Source organism: Thalassophryne amazonica, chromosome 19, assembly GCF_902500255.1.
Source record: "Thalassophryne amazonica chromosome 19, fThaAma1.1, whole genome shotgun sequence".
Lineage (NCBI taxonomy): Eukaryota > Metazoa > Chordata > Actinopteri > Batrachoidiformes > Batrachoididae > Thalassophryne > Thalassophryne amazonica.
In genome coordinates this window covers 30,750,411-30,762,247 of record NC_047121.1, presented here as the reverse complement: position 1 = coordinate 30,762,247, position 11,837 = coordinate 30,750,411, and the positions used below count along the sequence as shown (strand labels likewise).

Sequence of the window (11,837 nt, the reverse complement as noted above, 5' to 3'; positions counted from 1 at the left end):
TATCGGATCTCCTGTGGTGACCCGGTGTCACACACCGAATAGTACCCCCCTAAAAATTGGTCCACCCTGCCTCCACTGCACATGCGTCATTTTGGAGCTCAGCAAGTCATCTGAGACGGAGACTCTTCACCCAAATCTGTGTGGAGCAAAAAGTTCTCAAAAACTAAAGGAAACGTGCAAGGAGATGAGTGAGAAAAACCACCACGACACCCAGACAACCTTGAAGAAATTACAGACTTCTATGGCTGTGACTGAAGAAATTGTGCAAAGTGCAAGTTTTACATTTTGCATCACCACTCATAGCTTCATAGTGGAGCAGAGAAGAATTTTCTTTCAACAAAAAAGATCAAATCTAGGCTTGCATTGCCGATGTGCCTTCTGCCAAACTGTAGCTGACCTTTCGTTTATCTCCATACCACTTCATCACAAAGCTGTATAACTGGTGAGGGAAAATTCAAAACTGTCCAGTTGCAACTGGAGAAATTGTGCATAGTGCAGGTTTTGAGCCTCAAGGCCGATAAACGACTATTTCTGAAAATGCAGGGGCTGAGTGCGGAAATGGTTGTAATTCCTAAATGTTAGTGTGATCCTTTTGTTAAACTCCTTGAATTAAAGCTAATGTCTACACTACAAGCATATCTTGACTATTTCATTTTAACTCTGTAGTAGTGTATAAAGACAAAATGACAAATCTTGTGTCACTGTCCAGGACTGTATAATAATGCGAGTATGAAATGCTTGCATTGTTATGTTGCTTTCTTACCCATGGCTATAGGGATGTCTGTCCAGTTTAGAGCACACTTCTGGGTGCAAACACCCTCTTCATTGAGTACCACCGTTAGGTCATCTTGACCAACAGCCACCTTCCCGTCTGCCAGTGGGGAAACCAGAGGCTCCAGCTGTTTCCCAGTAGGAAAGAGCTCCTTGATGGAGCCACGACCATCCATCTAAGTGACAGCAGAGATAGTGTGCATGAGAACATAAAGAAACCTTGAACTGTATACATTATAACATTACCAAACAAATCAGCTAATGATGTCATTTGTGAATTGTAAAGACAACCTGATTTCTTTTCTGAATTAAATAAATGGAAAAAGACTAAGCAAAAGAATGAGTCAATATTTATTTTGTTCATCAGGTATTCAATGAATCATTTCAACTCAACATAATGCAAACTATAAAAGGAAAAAGCTCAAATTCATTGACCACATAGAAACAAGGGGAAAACAGCCAGTCTATAAAATGTTTTAATAAGTGATTTCAAAGACATTTTCAAGTTACATTTAAACTCAATTAAGTCTTCTAAACAGTGACAATGTAGACATGAAAGGTGTACAAAAAAATAAAATAAAATCTTACATTACCCTAGATTGTTATTAGCCTAGAGTACAGTTCAAAACATATTAAATGTGTAACTACACACCGTGGCACAAAACAAATCCTCACACATTATGAGCAGGGCTGCAACAAAAGACTGTTTGGTCCGCAAAGTCAGAAAATGCTTTAAAAAAATAACTAAAAAATAATAAGTTGATCAATGTTTCTCAAAGCCCAACATAATGTCTTCAAATGGCTTGTTTTTTCCACAACCCAAAGATTTTAAGTTTACCATCAGAGAGGAGCAAAGAAATTAGTAAAGAATCCACAAAAAGAAGTAGAAATCAGAGTGTTTCTCTGCGATTCAGCAGATGCATTTCAGCTGGAGGCTGAACATGCAAGCCTTGGAGTCAATTTTTTTATTATTACTTTATTTACGACTATAATAACATCACACTCTTCACTATGAGAATCCATGAAAAAAAAATAATAATAATAATAAAATAAAAAAAAACTTGTGCTCCACAACAGAGCAGATAATGAAACTTACAGCAGCCTTTCAAATCTGCAGCCCCAGTTGACTCATACTCAAAAACAGACGAGGACTACAGTATCTCTTCATACAGTATGTGACTAATGATGAGTAAAGCTAAAGATTAAAAAAAACAACAAAAGTTTTAGCCTTTTCCCACTTACCCGAATAAGGTAATAATCTCGTTTGAACCCAACACAAATGGAATTTTCACACCAAGCCATAGCCTTTGGAATATCTGGTGCACCAATGTCCCCCTGACAAAACAAAAGAAAACATTCAGAGTTCTAAATGTGTCAAAACACTGAAGGAAAAAACGAAAAATATCTAAACATACCAATTTTTATTTGTATTCATTTTACCTGCAGTTCATGGAACTCTCTATCCCTCCAGTAATACAGCTGTAGTTTCTTTCTGACTGCAACACACATTCTTAATCTTTCCTCTCCGGTGCTAGCTTGCTGATAACAAAATATACACATCAAGATTTTAAAATCAGGGAAAACACAATTATGAAAAAACAAAACAAAACAACAAAAAAAAAAATGCATGACAGTCTTCTTTTGACAAAATAAATGTTGAGCAAATCACACTGTTGTGGATACCATAATTTTCAATTAGAAAGTAATATACAGTAAAACTTGCCTAAATCGTTATTGTATAAACCCGATATTAGCACTCACTGGACAAAGGCAAAAGTCCCAATGCTATTGTATGGTTTTCCATGCAATAAACACCGTATATAACGGATTTTCGCTCATATCGGACAAAACATCCTGTCCACTCGCAGCCCCTCGTATGTACCAGACAGGTCAGTCTGGACGTAGCCAGTACCAGAGCTATGAAATGAAATTCAGCACTGACACTCGCCAATTCGAGGAAAGTGGATACTGTATTTCCTTGATTAAAAGCTTGGGTGTTTATTTATTTTAAACCATGCTCAGACTTGGGACCTAAACAAGGCAGGCGATTATTAACAAAATTCTGCTTGCTGCCTACACTAATATGATGTTAAGTTTCACACATATCCCTGAGTGTGACGAACCAAACCACTTTAGATCACAGCCCTCTGCATGGCTGTGAACCTGCTAAATCGGAGGCAGCAGAGAGCTGTGATTTGTCACTTTTACATTTTCACTCCTCCCTCTACCGTCATATTTCAAGCGTTTTTGTAGTGCGCCCGTGGATTACATTTCAATCATGGATCAAATACATTTCAAGGAAAAGACCATAAATATGACCAACTTTGCAACAAGGAGTGTTTAAAGAAGTGGAGCTCGTTGAGAGAAATTAATCCAGAAAAAGCCACTGGTCCTGGCCAACTGCAAACTGCATAAAGACACAACAGAGAACTTTAAAAGGGAGACACGCACGTCCACGTCATTACATGGCCACAGAGTTACAGAAGCATAAATCAGGCTTTAGGATGTTAAGGTACCACTCCGCAGCTGACTTAGAGAGGAAAAAACAAAACAAAACAGATTTTTGTCCATTTTATACACATAGCTAATTTTGCCCGTTTTATACATATGAGTTTCAATTGTAACAGACAATTCACTGGTCCAGCTTAATCCATTGTATACAAATTTTACTGCAAAAACATGAATGGAAGCCAAACAATACTGCTGAAAATCATGCAATGGCAGCCACAGCGACTGTAACTGACCTGCAGGTCGCACACAAAAAGCGTGGCTCCTCTGGCTTTGGACACAACGGTGATCTGCTGGAAGGTCAAGAGGTCATGGACATGGATGTTGTTTTCTGCAAAGGAGAATTAAGTGGACTTGTGAACATGACAATAAAGCCACGGGGGGGGGGGGGGGGGGGGGGGGGCTGCAGTAGTGAGCTAACAGTCCAATAGATGACAGACAAAGATCATGCTAATTTCTCTGTACAGTGCCGCCATCCGGTCAGACCTGGCAGAAACCAGCGGGAAATGGTTAAATAATCTGAAGTAGTCAAGGCAAAAGTTGTTTAAAAAGTACACTTATAGCCAAAAGGTCACTCCTCCAAAATGGAAACAAGGTCAAGTTGTTTCCATTCAGCACATTGAACTGTATATAGCACCTACGCACAACACCACAAGAACTTGGACACAAAAAATTGCAGCAGGTACTCTGGCTGGATGAATCAAAATTCAAAAATTTAGCTTTGATGGTCAGTAGGCCATCTCCTGAATTGAGACTGTGGAGTTGTCTCATGTCAGCAACAAAGTTGGGAAACTGCTCAGAGTAAGTACAATGAGGTCAATATAGTCCATGTCAAATAAAATATGATAGCATAAAAAAAAAAAAATAAAAAAAAAAGACTGAGCAAATATGATCTAAGTACAAAGTATGTCCATTCACGAGGTCTGTTAGAAAAGTATCGGACCTTTTTATTTTTTTCAAAAACCATATGGATTTGAATCACGTGTGATTGCATCAGCCAAGCTTGAACCTTCGTGCGCATGCGTGAGTTTTTCACGCCTGTCGGTTGCGTCATTCGCCTGTGAGTAGGCTTTGTGTGAGCAGTGGTCCACCCCTCTCGTCGGATTTTTATTGCGAATAAATGTCTGAACGATTTGGAGCTTTGCTGCGTCAAATTTTTCCAGAAACTGTGAGAGACCTCCAGGTGGACACCATTCGGAAAATTCAGATGGCTTTCAGGGACGATTTTATGGGGATTACACAGATTAAGAAGTGCTCCAGCCGGTTTAAAGACCGCCCACAGCTGCTGAGAGCGCGCCGTGCTCCGAGCGCCGATCAACAGGCTCAAACCCCACTGAATCAACCAGATCATTTCCAACGTGAAGGCTTTGTTGATCGTGGACGTCGTCTGACTTCCACAAAAAGGCAGAAGGCGTGGACATCAGCACTTTTTCGGCACATTCCACTGTTACAGGAGTTTTTTTTCATGGAAAGAGGAGCGGAGGGATGCGCCACCGTGCTGCTCATGGCGAAGCACAAAACCACCTCTGTGTTGGTCTTACAGGACGGTTTTCAGATGGCTTTCAGACGGCTTTTCATTCGTGTGACTATCCGAGAACTTGTGCATGAGCTGGACATGCCACAACATGTCCTGTGAGGCTTCATCACAGCGTTGCTTTGCGCCATGCAGCTCCGTCGCGAATGCGCGGAATTCCTCCGCACGTCTGTCTCAGTGTGCCGAAAAAGTGCTGATGTCCACGTCTTCAGCAATTCCTGTGCTAGTCAGACGACGTCCCGGATCAACACAGTGTCCAGTTAGGAAATGAATGGCACATTCCACTGTTACAGGAGTTTTTGTCATGGAAAGAGGAGCGGAGGAATTCCCCGCATCGCGATGGAGCTGCATGATGCAAAGCAACGCCGTGATGAAGCCTCACAGGAAATGTTGTGGCATGTCCAGCTCATGCACAATTTCTTGGATAGTCACACGAATGAAAAGCTGTCTGAAAGCCATCTGAAAACCGTCCTGTAAGACCAACACGGAGGTGGTTTTGTGCTGCGCCATGAGCAGCACGGTGGCGCATCCCTCCGCTCCTCTTTCCATGAAAAAAAAACTCCTGTAACCGTGGAATGTGCCGAAAAAGTGCTGATGTCCACGCCTTCTGCCTTTTTGTGGAAGTCAGACGACGTCCACGATCAACAAAGCCTTCACGTTGGAAATGATCTGGTTGATTCAGCGGGGTTTGAGCCAGTCGATCGGCGCTCGGAACGCTCTCAGCAGCTGTGGGCGGTCTTTAAACCGACTGGAGCACTTCTTAATCTGTGTAATCACCATAAAATCGTCCCTGAAAGCCATCTGAATTTTCCGAATGGTGTCCACCTGGAGGTCTCTCACAGTTTCTGGAAAAATTTGATGCAGCAAAGCTCCAAATCGTTCAGACTTTTATTCGCAATAAAAATCCGATGAGAGGGGTGGACCAGTGCTCACACAAAGCCTGCTCACAGGCGAATGACGCAACCGACAGGCGTGAAAACTCACGCATGCGCACAAAGGTTCAAGCTTGGCTGATGCAATCACACGTGATTCAAATCCATACGGTTTTTGAAAAAAATAAAAAGGTCCGATACTTTTCTAACAGACCTCGTAAATTATTTTTTTAAAGTTTGACAAGGGAAAACAACAACTTACCCAAAAGGCTGATGAGAATTTTATACTGTGAAACAACATACAGCTGACAAAAGAAACATAAAGAAAGGAAGTAAATGACCATGTTGAATATTAACAGCACAAAATACTTTTCAGCTGACAGCACTACAGACATTCAGTCCGAACCACATTACACAACTAGCAGGCTATTCTGGGTCATTCTATTACATCATCTCTCTCTGACATTTGAAACTGGCATCTGGGTGGCTCTGTGCAAGAATGGCAACCTCATTCCAACATGGGGTTGCCAAATTTCAGTGTAATGAAGTTATTTCTCACTATCAAACAATGTACACCTTAACAAATAATGACAACACAACTTAAAATCTTGAAAGCTGAAGATATTTGATTTGCAAGATGATCTACCAGAGTACTACATGTGTGACTCATAATTCATGTTGATCCCTGATGTACCTGCTGAATCTTCTTTGAGAAGTTCTTGTTCGATTTTTCCAGTGTCACTTCAAACCTATTAGTTCCTAAGGGAAAAATGATAAAAAAAAGAAAAAAAAAAGATTACGCTAATTTTTATTTGAGCAATGACAATAAGTTGAAAATTAGAGATCTGTGAAGATCACACAATATCCCCTGCTCTGCCATACTTATAGCTTGCATGTGTTCCATGCAGTATGTGAAGGTGGAAACTTCTGAAAGTGGACCAGGGCAATATCAGAGTTCTGCTGCTACACAAGACTTCTAGAAGTAAGCAAAGCTGTGGTGTAGATGGGGAAGTGCTGTTCAAATTTCCAGAATTTTTATTCTTTTCAGAAAAAATAAACCCTAACACATTTACAAAAAAGTAATTTCCCAGGTTGCTAGGCAGCTGAGACATCAGGTTTAGAGGCCGTTTATCAAAGTGGAAGTCTGCATCACCTTTCCAAAAATTTTAATCAGTTTCACAAGGGAAAAACCTTCTGCATTTCTTATTATTTAAAGTCAAGTATTGAAGTCTTTTAAAAGTAAGATACAAAACTAAGAATAATGTATGGAACACATTACATAGTGTGATAAAATACCTGAATTAATAAACTAGTCAGCCCCTTTGTTGACGAGCCCAGCATGTCTGCTTATATATCTAATTGACAAATACAATGTATTACACAACAACAACAGCCCAGTTATCCCTTTTTTGTTCATGCACAGAGTAATATAGTGTGCAACCATTTTGTGACAGCGAATAAAAATCTTTCAACCAGTTTAGGAGGAGTTGCGCTTGCATTGTCAACAGCATATGGTGTATCAAATAAACAGAATTATATAATGGGTGAGTGGATCCTTGTCATTTGATTGGTGGTTTGTATGTCACGTGACATGGATTATTCATACCATTTGCCATTGTGTTTCATTGATAACGCAATAGTTCTTTTTAGAGTGCAATTTTGTATATGAAATATGCTATTGCACGTCCCGACCAACATGCATGTGCACACTACCGGGGGTGGTGTTTAGCTAAACATAGCTGAGTTTGTTTTGCTGGCAGACAACGATTTGAAGGAGATAATTGACACTGCTAATTCTTCTAACGCACAAAAAAAAAAAAAAAAAAATCCACTACGCTGTAAGCCGTCTGGAGGCATGAAAAGTTGTAATGAAAAGCTGGACAAAATTTTGATGTGATTTTTCACTGGACTGAGGAACTACATGAAGATTTTTCTTTTTTTTTAGGAAGTACATGAAGTCAGTGTACAGCATCATGGACTACATTGTCGTTATTTTGGACTCCAATTTAAAGTTCAGATTGGGCTGTTAAGCACCAGTGACACACATCAAAATTAAGTCCCTTTTCTGTTGTTATAAATTAATAAATATCAAATGACAAGGATCTATTTTCGCCGTTATATAAAATAAATAATGAATGTTTTTTCATTCTTTCACTGGAACGAATATTTCAAGAGCTTTGTTGAATGGAACATTCCATCTTTCACCTCATGATGTATTTGTACCATTGAACTCCTAAACATTCATTATTTATATAATATCCAAGTAGCTTCCCTTGAAGACATCCCATCTTACTATACTCAACAAAAATATAAACGCAACACTTTTGGTTTTGCTCCCATTTTGTATGAAATGAACTCAAAGATCTAAAACTTTTTCCACATACACAATATCACCATTTCCCTCAAATATTGTTCACAAACCAGTCTAAATCTGTGATAGTGAGCACTTCTCCTTTGCTGAGATAATCCATCCCACCTCACAGGTGTGCCATATCAAGATGCTGATTAGACACCATGATTATTGCACAGGTGTGCCTTAGACTGCCCACAATAAAAGGCCACTCTGAAAGGTGCAGTTTTACCACACAGCACAATGCCACAGATGTCGCAAGATTTGAGGGAGCGTGCAATTGGCATGCTGACAGCAGGAAAGTCAACCAGAGCTGTTGCTCGTGTATTGAATGTTCATTTCTCTACCATGAACCGTCTCCAAAGGCATTTCAGAGAATTTGGCAGTACATCCAACCAGCCTCACAACCGCAGACCACGTGTAACCACACCAGCCCAGGACCTCCACATCCAGCATGTTCACCTCCAAGATCGTCTGAGACCAGCCACTTGGACAGCTGCTGAAACAATCGGTTTGCATAACCAAAGAATTTCTGCACAAACTGTCAAACCGTCTCAGAGAAGCTCATCTGCATGCTCGTCGTCCTCATCGGGGTCTCGACCTGACTCCAGTTCGTCGTCGTAACCGACTTGAGTGGGCGAACGCTCACATTCGCTGGCGTTCGGCACGTTGGAGAGGTGTTCTCTTCACGTCTAAGGCACACCTGTGCACTAATCATGGTGTCTAATCAGCATCTTGATATGGCACACCTGTGAGGTGGGATGGATTATCTCAGCAAAGGAGAAGTGCTCATTATCACAGATTAGACTGGTTTGTGAACAATATTTGAGGGAAATGGTGATATTGTGTATGTGGAAAAAGTTTTAGATCTTTGAGTTCATCTCATACAAAATGGGAGCAAAACCAAAAGTGTTGCGTTTATATTTTTGCTGAGTGTATATGTATTCTACCATTGTCTAGTTTGTTTGAAATCCAATGAATGATTTAGGAAATGCTGGACTTAAAATTCTAACTGATGGCAAACAATAAACAAATAAATAAACCTGCAATATTTTTTTAATAGTGTAAAATGACCAAAATGCTTTCAGTTTACCTGAATCTTTCTTTATTCTATAGAGGAGAAGATGCCCAGGCTTTGTTCCTACAAGAAGCCAGTCCTCTGTGTGATGAGAAAAAGATTCAAATTACTTTTATTGCCATTCAAAACACTTCAAAAGATGCAGCATAAAACGAAATTATATCACCTAACTCCACCATAAAAAGAGAAATAAAAACACCTTCAGCAACCAAAATACATAAATTGGAGGTGCAGTTACAAATCAATAAAATAAGATGATAGATATATTAAAAGGCTGACCCTATTCGCACAGCGGCCGTGTGCATAACTCTCACTATTTGCACGGCAAGACCCTGGTGGCGAAGTCAGGAACTAAAACTTTACATTTTTGGATTAAACTCGGATACTATTTATGGTAGATGCTTAATATTTGCATCTAAATGTAGAGAAACATTTTATCTAAAACGTGTCATAGGGTTTTTACATATGTTTATTCAAAATCATGTTTTGAGATGACTTTTTTACTCAAACTTATGTAACAAAAAACTAGAACAGATGAGGAAAAAACTGACAGACACTTTCTTTAGAAAAGGCTTGGAGGTTTAATTTGGTTTTTATTTCAAGAAAAGAGATCAAGTAGTTATAATTTTAAATCCCAAAAGGTAAAGGGTATGTTTCTAAAACCCAAAGGCTTCAGAACTGAAGTTTTCTACTCATGACCTGATAATCAGGAAAAATGTACCTCTTGTTTTCAGGAGTCACTATACTTTTAAAATGCAATATCAATGTTTATACAAGTAGTTACAAGTTTTGCCACCAGTCTTGCCGTGCGAATAGCCATTTCCATATTAAAAACATGAAAAATAGCAATCAAAAATAAAACATTATATATATATATATATATATATATATATATATATATATATATATATATACACACACACACACAAGGTTGGGGTAGGATTACTTTGAAATGTAATCCAAAAGTAATCAGATTACAAGTAATCCAAATGTATGTGCATGCATACATGTAATCCACATGTATTCTTTCAAAGTAATCCTACCCAACCTTGTGTGTGTGTGTGTGTGTGTATATATATATATATATATATATATATATACACACACACACAAACACAATTATCAAGCGGCGACAAGACATTTGATTTAATCTGGCATGTTATCGAGCTGTGGACACCTGAGACTGGAGACAATAAATCCTCCAGACAGCTGTCAATAACTTACCCCAGGCTGCAAGACAGTCAATCTGGAGAGGAAGTTTTTCCAAAATAGGCACTGGTTCATACGCGTCATGCATCGTGAAGTTGCTGAATCGGGCAAAAACCTTACAGTTGGAACAATGCGCTTATGAATCTGTCATGGAAAAACAGCTTTTTGTGTCTCCATGAAGTATCACAGCAGACCAGTGTTTTCTGTACCAGTGTTTCCAGCCTTTTCGACCAAAACAACACTGGTCGCAAGCTAGCCAGCACAGCTAAGCAAGTAACCGATATTAGTCTTACATGTTGTTCCTTCTCCCACTATACCAAATAAAACACACACACGAAAACACTTCCTACTACGCTTATAAGTTAGTCTTAATTAAATTAGCCAGAAGACAAGGGCGTCGTTTCCGAGATCCTTTAGCTTCATGCTACTTCCGCAAGCACAGGGAATACAGACTGGCACGTGACAGGCGGCAGCACGCGCATGAGGAACGCCTTAAAGGTACAGTGTGCTGCCTTCACTGACTACCCAGACAGTCAGAAGTGGGAATTTCCGCGTTCTGAGTTGGAAAAGTAAAACAAAAACTCTTCTGCAAGTCGGAATTCAATGTAGGAAGCTCAACTAGGTTCTGTCAAGCCAAAGTATATGATATCAGGGCTCTATTATGCACAGAATGGCCTTTGCATCAGAAAAGTAACTGGGCCACATTAACTGGCCCCTGGAGGTTGCCAGAGGCTGAAGATACGTTCCACTGCAAGTTTGGCCTCTGGCTTGAAGGGCTAAACCCAGCTGGATCTATTTTAAAATACTCTGAAGTTTTATATATGTCACCAGCATAGCATAACTACGGTGAACCTGAAGTGCAAAACACAACAGCAAATCGCACAGCACAACAGCAATCAAAAAAACACTTGTGCTGTGCGATTTGCTGTTGTGTTTTGCACTTCAGGTTCACCATATTAGGGCCACCATACATAACTGTCACCAGTTAGCACTCTTTCCACAGTAAGAAGAACCTGAGGTCAATTCCACCACAGTGCAGCTCCTTTCTGTGTGATGTCTGCATGGCCTCTCCAGGAGTGATTATTGACCCGGTGGCTGGGCACCCACAGCCGAAGTTTGCTGTTTCACCTGGTGCTATTTCAGAAAAATGCCAAGACTTTGGCCCGACCACTGGTTGGGTGAATAGACTATTTGCGCCTTATTCAAGTGACAATCGGACGAATAGACATTTTGCCACGGCCTTGTGTACCCGGCCACTAGGCCAATAGACTTGGCCGTTCTCTCCATGTCTGCTTGGGTTTCCTCCTGCCGTCAACACGTGTGCAATAGGTCCAAAGTTAACATGTGAATAACTGTGAAACTTCTCCATTTGTAGGACATATGAGGACCCTCATATAATCTTGAGGGGGTTGAGGTGGATGCACCCCACCCCCCCACCCCCAACCGAGCTGCTGACCAAAGGTGTGATAAAATATGGGAAAGGTCTTGCATAAACAAAGGCTCATTGACCAGTAT

The 11,837-nt window shown here is 40.2% G+C and overlaps 1 protein-coding gene across 1 annotated transcript; it reads right to left on the bottom strand.

The window, feature by feature from the left end:
* Positions 1-746: 746 nt before the first annotated feature.
* On the bottom strand, positions 747-10,767 carry LOC117531878 (vam6/Vps39-like protein). The gene is made up of 8 exons (XM_034195070.1): positions 10,338-10,767; positions 9,129-9,194; positions 6,380-6,444; positions 5,948-5,990; positions 3,516-3,610; positions 2,212-2,310; positions 2,014-2,106; positions 747-947 (listed from the first exon to the last, which is right to left on the bottom strand). Exons 1-8 carry the CDS (start codon positions 10,408-10,410, stop codon positions 747-749), a joined length of 735 nt encoding a protein of 244 aa, XP_034050961.1. The 5' UTR covers positions 10,411-10,767.
* Positions 10,768-11,837: the final 1,070 nt, after the last annotated feature.

Coding starts and splice junctions, on each gene's coding strand:
- LOC117531878 (XM_034195070.1), bottom strand. CDS start 10,410: ATGCATGACGCGTATGAACCAGTGCCTATTTTGGAAAAACTTCCTCTC. Junction 9,195..10,337: donor TGACTGTCTTGCAGCCTGGG/GTAAGTTATTGA, acceptor CTCATCACACAG/AGGACTGGCTTCTTGTAGGA. Junction 6,445..9,128: donor TAGAATAAAGAAAGATTCAG/GTAAACTGAAAG, acceptor TTTTTCCCTTAG/GAACTAATAGGTTTGAAGTG.